General features: G+C 38.6%; 3 protein-coding genes across 4 annotated transcripts; 2 read left to right on the plus strand and 1 right to left on the minus strand.

The window, feature by feature from the left end:
• Window positions 1-210: 210 nt before the first annotated feature.
• On the plus strand, window positions 211-7071 carry LOC136425265 (fumarylacetoacetase-like). Its single transcript, XM_066414090.1, has 13 exons — window positions 211-405; window positions 1298-1408; window positions 2269-2390; window positions 2814-2863; window positions 3067-3157; window positions 3448-3545; window positions 3877-3929; window positions 4208-4307; window positions 4571-4701; window positions 5144-5269; window positions 5837-5938; window positions 6194-6311; window positions 6665-7071. Exons 1-13 carry the CDS (start codon window positions 280-282, stop codon window positions 6739-6741), a joined length of 1305 nt encoding a protein of 434 aa, XP_066270187.1. The 5' UTR covers window positions 211-279; the 3' UTR covers window positions 6742-7071.
• Window positions 7072-7625: 554 nt separating this feature from the next.
• On the plus strand, window positions 7626-11926 carry LOC136425267 (carbohydrate sulfotransferase 10-like). Of its 2 annotated transcripts, none has more exons than XM_066414092.1 (6): window positions 7626-8280; window positions 8471-8556; window positions 9233-9489; window positions 9822-9933; window positions 10081-10218; window positions 10744-11926. In XM_066414092.1, exons 1-6 carry the CDS (start codon window positions 8130-8132, stop codon window positions 11002-11004), a joined length of 1005 nt encoding a protein of 334 aa, XP_066270189.1. In that variant the 5' UTR covers window positions 7626-8129; the 3' UTR covers window positions 11005-11926. The 2 variants fall into 2 exon arrangements, with proteins under 2 accessions (XP_066270189.1, XP_066270190.1); XM_066414093.1 differs by having other exon boundaries at window positions 10096-10218.
• A 73-nt stretch (window positions 11927-11999) lies between these two features.
• On the minus strand, window positions 12000-19674 carry LOC136425266 (alpha-N-acetylneuraminide alpha-2,8-sialyltransferase-like). The gene is made up of 8 exons (XM_066414091.1): window positions 19173-19674; window positions 16557-16643; window positions 15686-15833; window positions 14807-14922; window positions 14401-14493; window positions 13818-13941; window positions 13081-13204; window positions 12000-12461 (listed from the first exon to the last, which is right to left on the minus strand). Exons 1-8 carry the CDS (start codon window positions 19391-19393, stop codon window positions 12214-12216), a joined length of 1161 nt encoding a protein of 386 aa, XP_066270188.1. The 5' UTR covers window positions 19394-19674; the 3' UTR covers window positions 12000-12213.
• Window positions 19675-20665: the final 991 nt, after the last annotated feature.

Genomic DNA, 20665 nt, shown 5'->3' on the forward strand with positions numbered 1-20665 from the left:
CTTTTGAAACAGTCTACTATGTTACTAGGGGTGAAGATATTCTTTATATTTTTCTTTTTTGACTGACTCGAATAATATATATCCTTTAAATCATATTTCGATCATTAAAATATTTTAATTGGCACAAATATAACAATTTTTGTGGCGTTAAATGCTGTAAATATTTATAAGTATAAGAAAATTGTCCCCCAATTCAAATGAACTCATGAACTGAACGACCTTTCACCCACGTGGCTCATACTGTGGAGTCCTGACTTTGTTGGAAAGACAGAGTTGTTCATGGAAAACGCCGCTAACGCTGCAAAGAAACCCAAACTGGTCACCATGTCGTTCGTTCCCGTGCCAGAGAAGAGCCACTTCCCCATACAGAACCTGCCGTATGGCGTGTTCTCCACCAAGAGCAACGTAAGCTACAATTCAGTCTGGAGTCCTGGACTCCACTTTCACTAACGCCTATTCCATTTCACTGGTTAGGGGGGACCTCAGGGACGATAATGAGTTTGTGTCATTCGTACAGATCAAGGTCATCAATGGAGGAGTGAAGAGATTTTTTTATACTTCAGAGATGGTGATCGAATTATTGAAGAAATAATATGATGCATGTCAACGAAGATGATGGTGATGATGATGTCATCACTCCATAATTTACTACATCACATGTAAGGGAAATTATGAAGTTAAGAATTTGCTTGTGTCTGTGAGTGTGTGTGTGTATGTATGTATGTGTGCATGTGTGTGTGTGTGTCTCTGTGTGTGTCTGTCTGTGTCTAGATCTACCAGTATGCATGTCTGTCTGTGTGTCCCTGTTTTTGTGTATGCGACTGTGTGCTTCAAAATAGCCACGGCGACTGTTGGAGGTCGTGGCGACTGTTGGAGGCGATGTTACTTGCAGTCTTATACAGTAGCCCTTTAACAAGTACCGTATAAGGCTGCATGTAAAAGAAGCCCTCCAACAGTCGCCGCGGCTAGCTTCTAAACTGCTCTAAAAACCCAAAGGTATGCCGCTCCCGGGATTCGAACCCGCACCGATCCCGATCCGCATGGCTTGGGAATCCAATACACTAACCACTAGGCTAAAAGGTCCGGACCACTTAGACTGGTCAGCTAGTGGAGGTTGATCCTCACTGTTACACTGCTATTCGCAGTTTACGTGTACACAAAAATTATGCAGCATTGCTGACGATTTGCTGTACATCCTCAGTGCTACTATGTTTAATTTGTTTTGTCTGCCACTCGAAGGATCTCTGGGTAAAAGGGTGAAGTCTGCCATCTCTGATTGCCTTGTTTCCTTCTGTAGCCTCGCCACAGACTTGGAGTCGCCATCGGTGAGCAGATTCTGGACCTGAGTGCGGTGAAGGGCCTGTTTACTGGTCCTGAGCTGAAGGGGAAACAAAATGTGTTTGAAGAGGTGAGCTTTAGTCATTTAATGTTATAACTTATATACACAATGTATCTTATACCCATATGTAACAATACCTACTGTATATGTAATCACCTACGTTATATATATATAACATATACGTAATCATATCAGAGTAAAATCACATCTGTTTTGGTACTTGTATATAAAAAGTTACTCAATACAACATTTTTGGCTTTAGCATTTAGCATTTCTAATATACAGTCATGTATGTTGCAGGGGAGAGAGAAAAAAGTACTAGTACCTCAATCCACTATATATACATTATTGTATATACATTAGTATGTCTTGAAATTGTGTCACAGACTGGTGAGCTTTAGTCAGTGGTTTAGGATTGTGTTCCTCCCATGTACATGTAGATATTAAATCATACTACTTTTTTTTAATCATATTAGAATGCAATCACATGTGTTTTGGCACGTGGAGGTAACGAAAGTATGAAAGTTCAAAGGTACCGGTAGAAGTCACAATGAAGCAACTCCTTTACATAAACTTCCAATACGTGCTTGAGGGAATTTATAACTAGACTTACACAAATTTTCGACTATGCATCATTGTGCTCTATCAATTGATCTACTCAGGAATTGACAAAGACTTGAGTGAGAAAGACTTGAGTAACACAGTCCTCGTAAAACAGCGTCCGAAATGGAAGTGTAGAATTTGTTTCATGATAATGTAATGGATCGTTACTTGTCCAGATTTGGAAAAGCTGACCACATGTATTAGTAATTATGATGTTTAGTCTTATTCTATACTTCCACTTTGTGTTATGTTAATGAATTCTTGCCATACCTTGTACCATGTACAATTGTCGTCCAATAAAGTTCTTCTGTCTGTCTCTCTCCCAGCCCACCCTGAATGCCTTCATGTCCCTGGGGCCGTCTGCGTGGAAGGAAGCCCGCGCTACTCTGCAGAAACTGCTGTCAGCTGACGAACCAACTCTCAGGGACAATGCTGACCTCAGGACAAGGTCTGTATGAGTTTGTACTTGTCTAGTAGATACTGTACATGCAGAAATGTTCACAGTGGTTTTATGTTTGCGGTTCGGTGGTTTTCGCTGTGACACTGCAAACTTAAAACCCCTGCAAAAAGCCGTTCCGTTGTGTGACTGTAGCGCTACTATTGTTTCCAACGCTAACTCAAAACCGCCGCAAACACTCCATTTTTTTCTCTACGTACCGCAAAATTAAATCCCCGCGAACATTTCTGCATTTACAGTAGACTAAGTGTATTTCTGTGGCTACATGTTTACTAACAGTTTAGACTAAATTTCCTGTTGATCAAAAGCATTTTTATTTTGTATTTGTTTAGTTCATGATTTATACAGTATTTTATTTCTGAGTGATAGGAACAATGTTTAGTCTGACAGTTTCAACTTTGTGTTCTACTCCAGGGCATTGATTCCACAGGCTGATGCTACAATGCACCTTCCTGCAACCATTGGTAAGTAGCATCCACAACTCGTCTGCATGTTTGTGACCAATTTTACATATTTGTGACACCTCGGTGATAACCATACAATGTTAACGTTACTACAGAGGTAAAGGATAGATTGAAACTATCTGATATAGGGTCCCTTTACAATTAAATGCAAGAAACGAAAATGTATAAGAATCACCAAATCTTGTATTTTTTTTTTCACTCAGGTGACTACACAGACTTCTACTCCTCTCGTCAACATGCCACAAATGTTGGAACTATGTTTAGAGGACCTGAAAATGCCCTGATGCCAAACTGGTATGTTGAAAATACTGCAATATTCTACTTCTAATAGTCATCATGGCACCAGTAAAATTTGCTATTTCATAATATAATACAAATTATTTATTTCTCATTACTATTCAGATAGCATTGATTCAAAATTTTATTCAGTTGCTTGAGTAACTATTTTTGGCGTACTATTCAGATACTGTACATTAATTTGGTTTTAAGTGACTTATACTTTGCATATTACCATTTCAAAAGGAATCACAGTTTATTTACTGTAGTATTTCAACTGTATCTGTGATGACTGTGTTTTTCTGTAGGCTTCACTTGCCCGTTGGTTACCATGGACGCGCCTCTTCAGTTGTGGTGTCCGGTACCCCAGTCAGGAGGCCATGTGGACAGACAAGGCCGGATGACAGTAAGTTCACATAATATATATATTAGCATAATTAAGTCATTGCATTTCAACATTTTTGTAAGTGATATTATGCAGAATGTAAGTTTTCTGTTATATATGCTACTGTTGGTTGTACATCTTGTCTTTTGTATATACATGTATTTTCAGATTGTTTGAGTGTGCTCTTTTGTGCTTTTAATTTTAAGACTGCGTACTTCAGCCAGTTTACTTTAAAGAAGGTAACATCGGCTGCAATGCTGTTTTAATCTGTATATGTCAATTCCTGAATAAACCATTTATTTCATAAGTGTCAGAAATCTAACCAACGTCCTTATCCTTATCTTTATTACAGCTAAGCCACCAACCTTTGGGCCATGCAAGCTCCTAGACATTGAGCTGGAGATGGTATGCACTGTAGTATTTTTTTTCATAATGATTAGAACAATAGGAACATTTAATGTTTCATATAAAATCATTATAAGTTACATGTAGCTTGGTAGTTACAGAAACTCATCAACTAAAATCTTCATAAAAACTTAATTTATGTTACTACTGTATTAATAGTAATAATACTATTATAACATTAACAAGTATGGAATATTTGGAAAGATGATGTTATTTTTTCGAAAGAAAGTCTTTGTAATGTGGACATAAATGTTAAATTTCGTATTTGACTTTGACAGGCATTCTTTGTTGGACCACCCAATGAGCTTGGACAGCCCATTCCAGTCTCCAAGGCTCAGGACCACATCTTTGGCATGGTAGTCATGAATGACTGGAGTGGTAAGAAGAATTCCCTTTCTGTTCATTATCATCTTTGGCATCGTTCATTCATCTATAGTGTTTGTCCTGCAGAAATCTAATTCATCAGTCTAGTCCCTGAAAGTACATTGTAAAATGTCAGTAAATTAGTTTTTTGACTGCCACGATGCATACGCTAGTAATACATTGTATGTCTCACAGCTTTACTTTAGTCTAGTTATCTAAGAATACTTCTGATCAGCAAAATTATGTGGTATAAGAGATCCATATTTCTCCTTTCTAAGCCCGAGACATCCAGAAGTGGGAATATGTGCCACTGGGGCCCTTTCTGGGCAAATCCTTCTCCACTTCGATCTCCCCCTGGGTGGTCACCATGGACGCACTCATGCCCTTTGTCACGGACAACGCCAAGCAGGTCAGTACAGCTGTGTAACTTCTCTTTTTCAAATTCTGTAGTACTTTACATAATAAGTCTTTAACAGAAATACATGATGCTGGCCACTAGCCAAAAATTGTTCTGTTTTAGGGTGGTTCAGACCAATCTAAAACATACTCTCTCTGACATGTCAGTTTCTCTCTAACACATGTACACGTATATGAGAGAGAGACATGAATCTTCTTTATTGATAATGCTATATGTCAATAGAGTGCATTCAAAGATTTCTGACTGTCGGTCAAAAATCACTTTTAATTGGATTCAAATCAAATCAGGGCTCATTAGAATCATATGGGAATTATTTCTCTAGTGTGTATAAAGCTTGAACATACTTTTATCTTTTGGGGATACCACTGATGGTCATGCCATAACAATTTAATTGTTACCTTGCAACTATACAAAGCATGATCTTTTTCCCTAGGACAATCCTCCAATCCTGCCCTACCTCCAACATGAGGACAAGTACAACTTTGACATCAAGCTGTCAGCTGCCGTCAAGGCAGAAGGGATGGCAGAGCCTGGAGTTATCTGTAACTCAAACTACAAGGTGAGACCAAACCAGCAATCAATTGTATACATAGCATAAACTTCTAGATGAGACCAAACTAGCAGTTAACAGATGATACAATGTAAGACCAAGCCCAAATTTAAATTGACTGCACTTATATTGAAAATATTGCACAAACACAGTACACCGACACACACACACACATATACACACAGACCGACACACACACACACACACACACACATACACACACACACATACACACACATACACAGACATACTGTACACACACACACACATACACAGACAAACAGACATGGCAACAACTATACTTCACTCCCTTGGGGTTAAAATAATGTGTAGTACTGTTACAGATCAGTTTGTTACCTTCGCCAAGAAGGTTTTATTTTCGATAGCGTTTGTGGGTGTGTATGGACGTGGATGAACATCATAACTCAAGAAAGCCTGGATGGATTGTATTGATACTTGGTATGTGGGTAGATCTTTATGAGACCTTAGAATGAATAGATTTTGGGCCCCCTAGCGGCTTGTTATAGTACTGCAGCAGAACTTCCTGTTTTGATATCTCGTTTTTCCTGTGTTCAGAACATGTACTGGACCATGAAGCAGCAGCTGGCCCACCACACAGTGAACGGCTGCAGTATGAGGCCTGGAGACCTGCTGGCGTCTGGAACCATCAGTGGGGAGGTACAGTATCATCATCATCATTCTACTAGCCATGCAGTCGCTTCTCTTAGATCAGTATATTATTTGATTTATGCCATTTTGGAATATAGCTTGAAATTTTTTATCATGAATATGCAGCAAATCAAGCAAGATTTTCATTTGAGTTTGATCAATATAAAAAAAACTTGCCACGTTTGAATGACACAACCATAAATGTTGAACATGAATGGGTAGATAGATTGTGAATGAAATTGATTATTGTGAACATGTTTCTAGACTGAGGACTCCTTCGGTTCCATGCTGGAGCTCTGCTGGAAGGGAACCAAGACCATCGACATCGGTGGGGGACAGACTCGCAAGTTCCTGAAGGATGGAGACGAAGTCATTCTGTCTGGTGAGAGAGTCACTTCTGTCATAACTTTCTACTGCAGTCGTTTATCATAATGTACACAATATTTGCACCTTAGATATGTTAGTTAAGACTTTGTAAAAATCGTTTAATTTCAATTTTGTGCTGTTTTGGTTTGTCTGTTTGTGTTTTGATGTCTGTCTGTGAGGAAATTTGTATGTTTTTGTGTTACCACATGTAATACACATATATCATCAGTTCTTCTATTTTTATCTGTGGGACTGGAATGGTAGCAAAGTAGAATTGGTAAGGGGTGAAGTCTGCCATCTCAGATTGCATTGTTGAAAGTACTGGTAGTGTTGACTAAAACCGAAAAAACAATCATTGATGTTTTTCAGGGTACTGCCAGGGAGAAGGATATCGAGTTGGTTTTGGCGAGTGCACAGGGAAGATCCTTCCAGCTCATACCTCTTAAACTGTCCAGTACTGAGGGGGGCAAGTGCCACTACCAAATAGTTGACTTGGGATGAATTTTACTACCCGGTTTGCTGTAGAAACATAGGTTTGAGACCGGGTTTGATGTAGAAACATAGGTTTGGAGATCTAACAGGACCAGTCTTGATCAAGATACATAAAAGTAGACAATGTATCTTTCTATGAAGGAATGATAAGGTTTTGTGTGATGACCACCTGTTATGTTTTGTAATCTTTTTCTCTGCTTTTTAGAAACTGTGTTTTGCTTACCCAGTCAAAATCGTTACAAAAAATGTGAAGAATCATTAACAAGACAATTCTACATGTGTACTAGTAATGAAAAGAAGCTTACCAAAAAATGATGAGACACAAAATTTATTGTGTGTTAGATTGTGGATGAAATTTTGTCTAATGAACACTACAATTATGGTCTAAAATTGCAATTTGATAGTAGTTCTGGTTGACAAAGACTGCAGTTATTATAGAGGTGTAATATTGTGATACAACAAGATCTGTACTGTACATCATGTATCTAAAGTGTTCAAAAATATGGCTGTTCAGAAATATTTTATAAAACTGGTTACTGCATTTTTAGAAATCTTTATTTTTGGTGGTGATACATACAATGTACGTCTAGAATTGTAACGTTACATCTACTACATATATATGCTTTCTAGCTGCCCAATCTATAGCTAAATTTTGCTGTCCAATACTTATTGAGTGTGTTATAGGTGGATACGTCATCTGGTGCATTGGAATAAATGTCTCTGTCAAAAAAGTACTTACATATGGCCTTGGTGTGTGTTTTTTTAGTCTCTACCAGACTAACCGCGTCGGCTATAGAGTGAACATTTGCCGGAGGACTTTGGCCATGGAGGATATTGGACCCTATCTCCATAGCCGACCCCCTTCATACAGTTGACTCTATTTGGCCAATTTCTACTATTTTCCCAGCAAACCGTGGACACTGGTAGAGTCTAGTTTTTTTACTATACACACAATGGAGTACTTAAAACCGGTTAGACAAACATCTGTACAATTATGTGCATTGCACTGAAAAGGTCATAGGTTTAAGGTAACTAGAGTTTGCCCATGGAGCTTGTCTATTGTTGGATGTCCACGTAATTAAAAAGGTGAGTTTAAAGCCACAACATACATGACTTTGCATGGCTTTGATTTTAACCCCAATAGTGTGACATGGCGATTAAGATCAGTTCTAATTGACCTTGACAGTTGAAAGGTTGAAAGCCTTCTTGCTTTATATCTTAAGGATGAATGTTACACATGACTGAGCAGCAGTGTGAGTGTTTGTGTTAGTTATTTATGTAACGATGGACAATATTACTTTATCCTCTAAGTGTTTTCATCTGTTTTAACCAGTCATAGACTATGAAGGTGTCCGTCATCTTTCACTGGCTCGTTGTGGCAGTTCTACTGGGAACAATTCTACTGTTGTGCATGTATATCAGCTTAGGAAATACTGAAGGAAATGTTGCGGTGACGTTGGTGAACTCCACACGACTGTCTCGAGATGTGCCAGGTAGGATATGATTGATTTCCATACTAGGAGGTAGAATCCTCAAATTTAACCTGTGATGAAATATTTATTACTTAGTTACTGTCTAGTTATTAACCAAACATTGTAAAACTGAATGTTGATGTTTTTAGTTAACATTATAGTCAAAGCTGCATATCGTTACATGATTGTGCACTTTCTTTTATACATATAGACAACCGAAGTCTTGCAGAGAAAAGGCAGTCTGTGAGGATGGCACTGATTAAGGAGTACTGCAGGAAAAATGACAGGAGAAACATTGTAAGTTCCCTTGTTATCTTAACCAGATGGTGATGATGATCTTAACCTTCTCCCTGCTGCCGAACCAAATAACTAAAGGGCTACCTTAGCAGTCTGAAGGCTAAACAAGAAGGTGTTAAATATGTGACTGACTATGATGTTCTAAAATATCGATTTTTGGCGAATTTTTTTTTGTTATCAAACAAAAAAAATTCGCCAAAAATCGATATTTCAAAATAGTCGAGTTGACACGCGTCATTCTTTGAGTATTACTATCAGGTACATTCCTGCAAAGTTACATTGATGAACATCGAAGCACAAGCCAAGGAGAGGGTTTTTTCTAAAAAAGGGGCGTGGCCTTATAAATCTTGATTACGTAATCATGACATCATACTAATTAATACAAATTATCACCTTGCTATAAGGTACTACCTGGAAAAAAATTAAGGTTGAGGAAGGTTTATAAAGCTTAAGAAAGGGTTTTTTCAAAAACATCCCAAAATTCCTCAGCCACCCTTCAACAATACCTTAAGTATTATCTGACATACTGGATGGTGCAAAATTGTTTTTTTGAGTTACTTTTCTTTGAGTTGGATTAAAAGTTTGAGAACTTAACATTATGCTATCGATCAAAACAAGTGAACATCTATTAGCCTTTCATTCTAATATACCTGTTTTTCTGTGCTGTTTTTCACAGACCTTCCCACCACTAAGACGTTTCGTCGTTGATGAAAGACACAAACTCCTCTACTGCCAAGTCTTCAAGACTGGAAGCACGACAACCTTAACAATCTTACACAACCTGGAGCATGGGAAGAAAAGATCAACTCGTGGAATGAGAAAGACTCTGGACACCCACCCGTTTAAACGTCTGAACAACTATACAAAGGAAGGAGTTCGTCTCCGTTTTGAGAAATACACCAAACTCATGATTGTTCGCGATCCGTTAGAAAGGTGATTATATATTGATCGGTGTTTAATAAGTTACAATGCCTGCAATCAGCTAAACATTTAGGAATTTTGTTGAATATTTTCATTTGAATTGGAAGAAACAAAATTCACGAATGTTGTCTTGTTCTACGTTTACATTATTCTTGTGTATTCCTTGAAGATTATGGCTCTAAGAAAGTTTTTATATCTCTATATGTAAAATTATGATATGTCCGATGAAAGTAGACTAAGTGTTTTACTGACTTCTTCGATTGTAATTTTTTAGCCTTTTCTGCCACGAACCTTGGACTTAAAGTTAGACTGACTTTTTTTAATTTGTCAATATGATTTTGTAGACTGGTGTCAGCATGGAAGGACAAGTTTGTTGTGGCACCAGCGCGGTTTGGGTACTGGAAAACATACCAGTCTATGCTGGAGGCTCTTTCCTCAGATACATTGAGACAACAGGTATATCTAATCATTAAAGATCTTTAACGACACTTATACAAGTAACTGTGACCAATAGAAAGCATATTTTGTATTCAATATATTCTGTGTTTGTATGATTATGTAATACATGTAATTTGTCTATTCTTCTTTTTATGTTCTCTTCAGGTATCAACTAAAAAGACTGAAAACGGGACAATTCAACAGGTTCCTTTTCTGGCTTTCATCAAAGCAGTAGGAACCAACCGGAGAGACTGGCAGGACCTGCACTGGCAGCTGATCTCTAACCTATGTACTCCCTGTCAGGTAAGTATTATCATTCATATTAGTAAAAACTGCCCAAGATCTAGAAGACCACTCAGGGGGCTGATAAAATCTGGTCTATGTGGACAGGTGGTCAATATAGACAGGATTTTTCTTGCTTGTGTCAGGAGGAAAGTTATCTAAGGGACCACCAAAAAGTGGTCACATTGAATAATACTGTATGGTCCTTATGTAGAGGTGGTAACTTGTATAGGTTTGACTGAATAATTATACAAAATAGTTTTTACGAGTGTTCAGAACTTTGTCTTTTTAATGACGTTAGGTATAACACTCGGAAAAAAGCTGTTCAGAGCATTGATTCTTGAGTTTATTGCCAAATAAACATCATTGCCTATTTCCACGTCCATTGCTAAGTCATTGTCATATATAATACATTTAGAAATAGGTAAGTTATTCCCACAAAATTAAAAGCTTAATTGTGAGTGAAATACAGTCACTTTAATTGTTTTTATGTCCATGATGCCTACTTTGCTGACTTCAAAATTTTTGTTTAATCTTCTTTTTAAGATTGACTATGATTTTATTGCACATACGGAAACCTTGGCAGAAGACTTCCCACTGTTCTTCAAGAAAGCTGGTATTGTTGGCAGGAATGATCTTCTTCCAAAAACACAATCAAGAGAAGGCGATAGACTGCTCTGGGACTTCTACAGGCAGGTTCACTTGGAAGACTTGCACAGAATCAAGCTGAAATTCAAGGCAGACTACGACATGTTTGGCTACTCTTTTGATGAAGATATGACAGAAATGTTAAACCATCGATCATAAATTCTACAAGAAATCTGTTGAAATTATGGTTACAGTTTTTACAACCCTAAGTACAGACACCACTTTGTTCTAGATGCTTAAGACTTGCATATTTTTCATTCATGATTGCATAGCCAATGTATCCAGGGTGTCACATAAGGCCCTTGCCCCATATACACTGCATATGAGACCCCTTCGGGGTCCTTTAGCTTTGAGGTGTTTAAAAGTCACACCCATCTATGTTCACCCTCTAACACAAACCCAAAACATATGGGCTTCATAACATAATGGTGTAGGAACAAAAGGCTATCCCCAAAATTATAGTGTAAGTTGGAAAATCTTATTCAAAGTTAACGCCCCCTTATATAGAGAGACTAGGTAGGTAGGTAGGTATATAGAGAGAGATTTTAACTATGTAGTGATACGATAAAAACATTCAGTCGCAAATATTTGTATTTTTTGGACATTTTATTACAAAAATCGCAGTTTAAAATAATGTTCCAAAGCACACTGTGCTGCATATGTGTATATAAGGCCTCTAAGAACATTATGCATTAAGCTTGATCATTAGAATGATTTCGACTTGCATAAGCGTAAATTTTTGACATCCTTATACAGCTGTGTGGTGCCGATACTAGTTAAATTTCATACACTAGTGAAATGTATTACCTTGATGATAAGCTGAATATGAAAATACAAAATGATAACTGTTCCAAAATGTTACACAGAAAAGCATTGATGAAATATGTTCTTGAAAAGTATAAAAGAGTGCTGTTAAAAAGCTCAGTAGCTTTGATTATGTTTAATTTGCTCACCAATACCAACATCTCAAAGCTAAAACAACTTTGAAATAATACAAGTGTACATATGCACCAATTTCCTTTAAAATACTTTCAAAGGAGTGCATGCGATGATCAAACAAATTAAACCGTTACGTGTCATTGTCAGTTTGTAAGCAGTCTCTTGTATTTCTCCTGACATACAAATCTACCCAACATAGTACAGTTTTCTCTTGATTTTGTTGTTGCTGTCGACATCTTTCTACTAAGGTATGTTCAGCTAATCTCCAAGCAGATCCATCGGTGGCAAGGCAGTATCAAAAAGCTAGGCAAACATGTGACAAAAGTCACCGTAGGCTTTGGGTACAGGTTGGCCCTTCTGAGCTGCCTTACCACCGATACATCTGCTTGGAGATTATGTTTCAGCAAGTAACGATTTTCATGGCAGGTTTTAGGCACTTATGCTGGAGTTCGAGTTAATCTCGCAAGGGTGCGTTGTGATGTTAACGATCCCCTCGCTGTAGAGTTGAAGCAGATGTCCGAACTCTTCGGAGATGTTGTGAACCACGGAGTTGATGCTGCTCTTGTCGTAGTAGTGGTAGGGTATGTTCTTGCCTTGGCGGTCTGTGGAGAAAGGCCAGAATCCGTACAGCTGCACTTGGCTGCAGAGAGCTATGGCGGCGCTGGTGAGAAACAAGCCTGGATAAAAACAAGGGGGGATACAAACTCAGTCACGTTTTGGGGACGGCATTTTTGTAGCAACGTCACCTTGTCTCATTATCATAGAAGCAGCAGAGTGAAACATTGAAAATGAGCACTTTGCTAGTTGTTTATACCAAACACCATTTGGTGAAACTTTGTACTCATAAAGATATGATCATTTGGAGAAAACGTGTACAGTGTTTGCTCCCTTGCAATGCGCCCTCGGGCATGAGTTTTCAAATAGATAAATATAGCTAAGGCCTGTATCTGTATAGCCGATATAATCGCCATTCAGCGTAACACACCAGTTTCGCTGGCACGCGGCGCGACAGCACATGGTTATATCAGGGCTCTGTCACAATTGTGCGTATAAGTACGCGTGAGTTGCGCATTAACATTTTTCTTGTTTAAGTAAGGTTTGTGGGGGAAAAGTTGTTTTCTACTTTGACCCACCGTTGTGTAGCCTAGTGATCGTACCTAAGAAATCACTTCTTCGGCTGCAAACTTAACCTAAACCAAAAACATGTTAATACGCAACTCCTGCGGACTTGCATATACACACAAGTGTGACAGGGGCTTTACACCGAAAGACCTGGGTTGTACATGTATGCCGTACCTGTGGATAGCCTTCTCTCCGTGACGTTCCTCCCGCGCCAGAACTCCGTCACGCCCTCCAGGTACGTCGGGTGGGAGAAGTACACCTTCTGTCGGGCGTGTCTGTGGCGCGCTAGCAGGTCTGCCTGGATAGACAACGTGAAAAAATACACAGAAAAGTGGGCATGGCCTCTAGCTATACATTCTATAACTGTTTACATCTACTAATGCTAGGGTCACATTTCCAATCCGGGGCCCGGCCGGGCAGTCTTTGGAAACGAAAAGTATGATATAAAAGACAACAAAACCACAAAACGTACCCGAAATATATTAAGAGCATAGCTTGGGCAAATCTATTGACATACACTTTGATTTTTCTTTTCCGCAAACAACCCGGCCGGGCCCCGGCTAGGGAATGTGACCCTAGCATAACATAATTGCACCACCATTAACCATATACATTTCCAAAAGGGTAAGTGATATTCAGATTGTTATGATCCACAAGGGTTTGTGCTTCATTGTCTCGTTGTTTAGATTCAGATACAGAAATTACTACTTTTGAAAAAGAATGGACATGTCCTGTACAAGTCATGTACATGTCGAAGATTTGTAATAGTTGGAATACCCAGCTCAGCACCAAGGAGAGGTCCTATTACAATTGTGCTATATAATCATGTGATGATTGGTGATATACTCAAGAGCATCGCATGCAAGAAAATTATGACTGTAATAATGATCAAATATCATTCCGTAACTTACCTTTATAACGATGTCGGTTACCTCTCTGAAGTGGAATGGATTGGTGTAAACAAGTGCGTTGCCATAGTGACCCATGTCACGCAGAAATCTGTCCTGATCTCTTCTCATTAACAGCCACTTATACCTGGAAATAACAAGATGACATCTGTTGATTCATAGATCTGTCTGAGAATAACTGCTAAATACATGGCTATCCAATCAAAATGCATCTGATTGAATGATTGATTGATTGATTGGTCGATAAGATTACGCTATGAAAAGGCAGATTTACGAAGAAAATACTTACAATTTTGCAATCAATATCATGTCTATCGGTATCAAAACTTAATCTCCAAGCAGATCTATAGGTGGCAACTACAATAACTAAAGAGCAAAAGCAGTTTTCTCGGTGGCCAATAAAACTGATTTTGCCCTTTGGATACTGTAGTTGCCACCTATAGACCTGCTTGGAGATTAAGTTTTGATACCGGTACACATGATATAATTTGCAAAATTGTAAGTATTGTCTTCGTAAAACTGCCTTTAATTTGCATAGCGTGATGTTATCGATTTAACTTAGTTCGACAAGCTACTACAGACTTACGTGTGTATAAGGATGGACGGATTGAGCGTCATCAGCCCAGTTTTCCTCCCAACATCTTCCGTGTAGTTCCCGTCAACTGGAGCAAAGTTACATCTGCCAACATCAAACAATATTTCATTTTTCTAGTCATTACATACGATTTACATTCATTACTATTGATTTGTATATGGTGTACTTAGGGTTAATCATCCAACATGGCGGACAATGCCTACGTCATAGTCACGTGAGCACTAACACTGTATAGTGGAGTTGAAGAGTAAGCCGTAAGTCAGCACAAGAAATGATGAAATTCTCTAAAATAGTCAAAAACCTGTCTAGAATAATCAGAAACCTGTCTAAAATAATAATGATAAAAACTACGATACTAGTTGTATAGCTATGACGATGTGTAAAAATACAAATGTACCTTATAACCAAGTCAGAAGAGTCGATTTTGTTGCTACATTTGCTGTTTTTCAGGATGCCACTGTTGCCGACCACGGCACAAGTGTTGAATCTGTCATTTTTGGAAAAAGGCAACTCCTGAAAAATGAATATCGTTTAACAGTTGAATAAAATGTTTGAAAAACTTGTCTTGTCTTATCCTAGCATTAGCTGCTAAACAAATTCGCAAATGTTGTACTTATCAATCATCGTACGAATTAAGCTACGTTTCACTAGATACCAAGTATATATGCAAAGGTGGCTATATCAGATACCATGCTTTTCGAACTAGAAACTTTGCCAAATAAAGCAGCCGGCCAAACTCCCTCGGGCTACAACTCCCCCGTAGTGCTAATTTAGATCGGCGGGCTCACTGCCTTGGGCCGCCGAAGGAACTGGCTGACGGTCCGATATCATGATCAGTCTGGCTCCCAGGGTGAATAAATTAGGGATGATGCTTCAAAGAACTACAAATTACATGAACGATCTATGATAAGCAATTAGTTCCCGAAACGCATTATCATTAATCAAGTGCTACCCGCTTTTGGATCCCAGTACATGTAACTTCCATTAACATTAATCAGCCGGGTTATATAAATCCGCCACGCTGAAAAACAGTGAGTTTGAGAGATCTCAAGCGGAGCACCCCCAGGTATCCACAGTTTCGATTTACAGGAGTGCATTATACTGGAGCACGTTGGGTTGGAGATCTGTTTTTGCACGTATATTTTATTGGTGGCGGAATTATGTACTCTGGTGGAATTATGTTACCAGACGTTATATGCAAGACTGTACAATATAAAAATCTATTAGCATTTACAAACCGTTATCATTACAAAACTGAGGATCTCTTTAAACCTACCTTTGGTAACCTGAACCACACAGGTCCGGAGACCGGGATTCGAACTTTTCTGTTCTTCTCGAAGTAGTACATAAAGGAGTTCAGAGGAGAGTTCTTCTTCGTTGCTGTGAAATATTCGTGGAACTGACTGATCTCTAAGAGGTCTCGTCTACGAAATTCAAAAAAAGCCAAACGTCACTAATATCAGAAAGATACACATCATTGTATAGAATACGCACAATATCAACATTAATAAATTAGTGACTAAGTGCAAGAACTAGTGTTGGGGTCCATGTGGACATTAACTGTACGAATTATTTAGTTTGTATGTGCGTTGAGTTATATCAAAAGTGTAATAGTATACGAATCATCGGTAATTTCATACTCCACCCATATAGGAATTTGTAATTACGCATTCCATGATTTATCTGTTTCTGTCGTGATACATATGGCATTTCACGAGCGGGATCAATATCGATATATCTAATGTTGCTGTGTCATTACAACGGAACAATTGCTGGGAGGGGCGAGGCATTATTATTATCGTTATTCAGTACAGATGGCATTGCTTGTAGAAGTACACTTGCACACATACGCTAACTGCTGTTTTTCCACTCAAATATATGTGACGACAATTGCAATTACACACATAGTGATGACGCACTTATATTAGCACCACTATTTACTATATAAACAAAAGAATAAGTAGGCACAAAATAAGCTTAAAATGAATACAACATAGTGTCGAGATACGATAAACATGCGCAAAGAAAAACAAAAAATACAATATGACAAAAGTGGTTTTAAAAGCGAAAGCTCGAACCCCCAAAATGCCCCCAAACCATAAAAAATCCAGAATTCTAGAAATTTATAGCAAGTTACACCGCCTCACCTGAAAATATCTATTGCTGTTTTATTAAACCTCCACTGCGATCCGTTCATCTTTTGTAGTGCAACAGACAAAGGGTCTGTTTGTCCCCTAAAACAACAGAGGTCATGAAAGTGTAAGAAGAATATCAATGCGCGTACGAACGTTTATATTGCTCTGATGCATGATTTGGCTCAATATCATCCTTACGCCCCCCCCCCCTCCGTTTTCCAACAACTTAGTGATATACTCAGCTACAATTGTATTTGTAAATGTGTGTCAAATCGTGTTTGCAGTCACGTGATTATGACGTCAGTATTGTCCGCCATGTTGGATCGTTAAACCTTAAAGTTAGCATCTAAATTTGAATTTCTTAAAAAAAATTAGATTCAGTTTCCGAGCCAAAACACAACTCACATATTCTAATATAAACGAATTTTGCAGGATTTTGCGCGATGAATTATATAAATGAGAAAATCTATAGGATGAAAAATATAATTACGACTCATTAAAAGGCTTGTACTAGAAAGATAACCACCACAAAACCCCTTTAACCTACATTGGCATACATGATAATATCAATCAATCAACAGGATAAGTAGGGCGCCACTGGCAGCCAATTCATAACGCAATTCGTCTCTTTTATTGACTTACTATCACAAATATTGTTTAATCTGCTCTTTCTGCCCTTTTGTCATCACAGGAAACGACTTTGACAAATAGCGACTGTCAGCACGTTATTGATCATCCGCAGATTCGAGCGAGCTGGCATGACGCTGATTTTTTATCTATTTATCTATACGTCTGACTTCGTCATGCATCATTCAAGAATAATGGTGCCGTGTTTTTCTCACGAAAATTAATATCACCAATCAATACTTACACTACACATGCACGGTTTGACAATGGATATGTTGATTATAACCTTTGCCGTCCTTGTCCTGATATAGATATTGGTGATAAGAGACGGATGGCGCTCTGTAGCGTTCCGTGACGCCACGAATGTTACAAGCAATTACCCAAAGGCCAATGACCTACAATGCACATCGCACGGACAATGGAACCAATTGCCTGTACATAATCAACGGTATACATTTGTACATCTATATGGTGCTTACATTTAACTTCACAGCCACTATCGGCTGCTGGCAACTGGTTGAATGTGGAAGACATATGTTTTATCATATCATATTAATAATTACGTTACCGTAATATATGGTGTTTACATTTAACTTCACAGCCACAATCGGCTGCTGGCAGCTGGTTGAATGTGGAAGACATATGTTTTATCATATCATATTAATAATTACGTTACCGTAATATATGGTGTTTACATTTAACTTCACAGCCACAATCGGCTGCTGGCAACTGGTTGAATGTGGAAGACATATGTTTTATCATATCATAATTACGTTACTGTGATAACATAATTATACAAATACATCTAATTTTTACTAGTCAACCTCCAGGTTTAACCATCTAACATGGCCGACAATGCCTACGTCATAGTCACGTGATAGCAAAACCGTTATCGTCCATCATTTAACTTGAAAGCTATCAACAAATACCATATCAGCACGTGCTAACAGCGTGACAATATCTGATGTATTGAATTTATAACGACCTTCTCATTAATATCACCTTCTCAATAATATCACAATATTTCTGCCAGCGTTTGTGAATGACATTTTTTTCAAAAACATGAATTAAGGGGCAATTTTCTCTCAGTTTTATGAGCCAATTTTCGTCAATAATTGTGTAACAGTGTGAATTGTCTGGGAGGCGTAGACTGGAGTCAATACCACTGCAGATAGTACTGACGAATGTCCTTTACCGGGGAGGGCAGACGTGGCGTGGTTACAGAATGAGCCACCGCTACATGCGGCACAAATACCAAGTCATTTACTAATTAGATCCCGCGTCTGAGCAGAGGGCACACGGTAACACACACAGACACGCAGTTATAAATAGCTCGTCGCGTTCTGTTATCATTTCAGACTGTTGCGATCGATGTACCGATGCTCTGACGCAAGTTCCTGTGAAAACATGTGAGGTTATATTGGTACCCGCGCTAAAGATAGCTTCAAGGGGTTCAGCATAATCCCCCGTTTTAAAACCAGCCACGTTTGAACAACACGGGTTTTTTCCTATCGTCGATTAATGGATGATACGTTACACCAGAGGTCAGGATGTCTTGGACTGGCGGTCAGAGCGGGGTGGTATTATTGCTTTAGTCTGTTTGACTGTAAATGATTCAGCTGTGTTAGAATATGGCTATCGATTGCCTATGGATTTGGGTACTGATGTTGCCGCTATGGTGCTGTACTGAAGGGTATTTCAGCCTGCGGGGGTGACTGTCAAATATGATGCACACTGCAGATCATTAATGATAGGGACAAACCATGGATGGTACGCAGAAGTTGACAATACATGTGCCACTATGTAATAGAATAATATACGGTACAAACAGTAAAAGCATTTGCATGTAAAAACAGTATGAAAGATGAATTATTTCAGTGACTGCTTGATGTTTACTGACTGGTAAATTCAACATAAGCCCACATAATTTTTAGTGGTTTTTGAGTGAAAATCGAAAATATGAACATACAAGGCTTTATAGTTTTCAGAGAATTCACGTACCTGCAACAATTGTTGAATATCGGAAGGCGTGAAGTTTTATTAGCTGATATCCTCTGGCGTCCAACAGCCTTTTTAGAGGTTGACGTGTAGAAGGCATGCTGTAGTAGTGACCCGTCTTTCCCTAGCCACAACCACAAGGCATTGACGACAAGAACAAGAAACAAGAGTCTTATGAACCAGACCGCGAGGACCCATGGCTGCGACCCTCTTCTCGACGGCATATCTTCGCTACTGACGTCATTTGGTGGCAGCGAGAGTTATTGCAATGAAACTTAACACGTGAAAGAAGACGCGTCGATCATTGAGCCCTCATGCAAAAATAATAACCCGGGAAAATGATGTGGTCGCGGCGCTGGCGTGACCTCGGCTGAATGATGAACCGTGTACACGCTCCGGCTGATGACGGACAAGGGAAACAAAACGAGAGATGTCCTTGGCAATTACCCATCGGGTCTGTGACAGGGGAGGGGCGGGGGGCACCCTGTCCGCTGCCGGCTAGAATGTCATAGCTCGGACGTGACTCCTCCTACCGGCCTGAATTATATCTATGGACAGCTGCAGGGCGTTCTTTCCACTGGCATATTCCCTCTGGATTAATGTCAATGATCTTTATTGTGTATTCATACCCAGACGATAGAAATAATAAATCGCAATAAATTGCAATTGTACACGAACTAAGAAAAATGTTATATACAAGTATTCACAGTATACATAGAGCGAATATTCATTATGATGTATATTTCAGCTAAACCTACAGTTTCGGTGTATTTCTCTTTTCTTAAGATATAACTAGTATTTTTCGAGTTTATTAAGATTAAAGAATGAAATTGAATGGATGGGAAAATAGGTCATCTTTCGCTTGAAATAGTCGTGTCTAAATGTGCGATACTGACAAAAGAAATGTAACTTTCTGTCGTGTACATTTTGCAAGATTTTGTAGATAGATAACGTATCTGAATCGTTACATGAGGACAACGCTTCGGATACACTAGCTTTTAGAAAACATTTAACTGCGAAAATACATAGACAGACCAATAACAATACATCCCGTACACCAGTAGCCTCTTTAATTGACACCATGGTCTGTCAGCTGTCAAATACAATGACTAACTGAATGAATGAATGAAAGACCTTTATTGCACGTTTATGCTCTGATGAGCTAAGTACAGGTCATGGTAACAAGCAGAAGTACAGTTACAGTGATAACAAAAGGTGATATCTAACTACATCTAAATACTAATCAATGCCGCTATATGTACAGGTTCAATTTCTTCTCGCTTCTTAAGACAGTTGTAGATATATGAGCATACAGGGTTTATGAGATATGGCTTGTCTAGTTTCATAAGGAATACAATTTTTCTGAGCTACTAAATAACGATACAATGTAAGACTTATAAATGACTACTATATGAACTCCACTTCCTGTCACCTTTTGGCCTTCGCGTCTCGTCACTCAGCTGTTGTGAAACGTGCATATGTACAGCATATGGAAA

The sequence above is a fragment of the Branchiostoma lanceolatum genome, chromosome 19, assembly GCF_035083965.1.
Source record: "Branchiostoma lanceolatum isolate klBraLanc5 chromosome 19, klBraLanc5.hap2, whole genome shotgun sequence".
In the NCBI taxonomy this organism is placed as follows: Eukaryota; Metazoa; Chordata; class Leptocardii; order Amphioxiformes; family Branchiostomatidae; genus Branchiostoma; species Branchiostoma lanceolatum.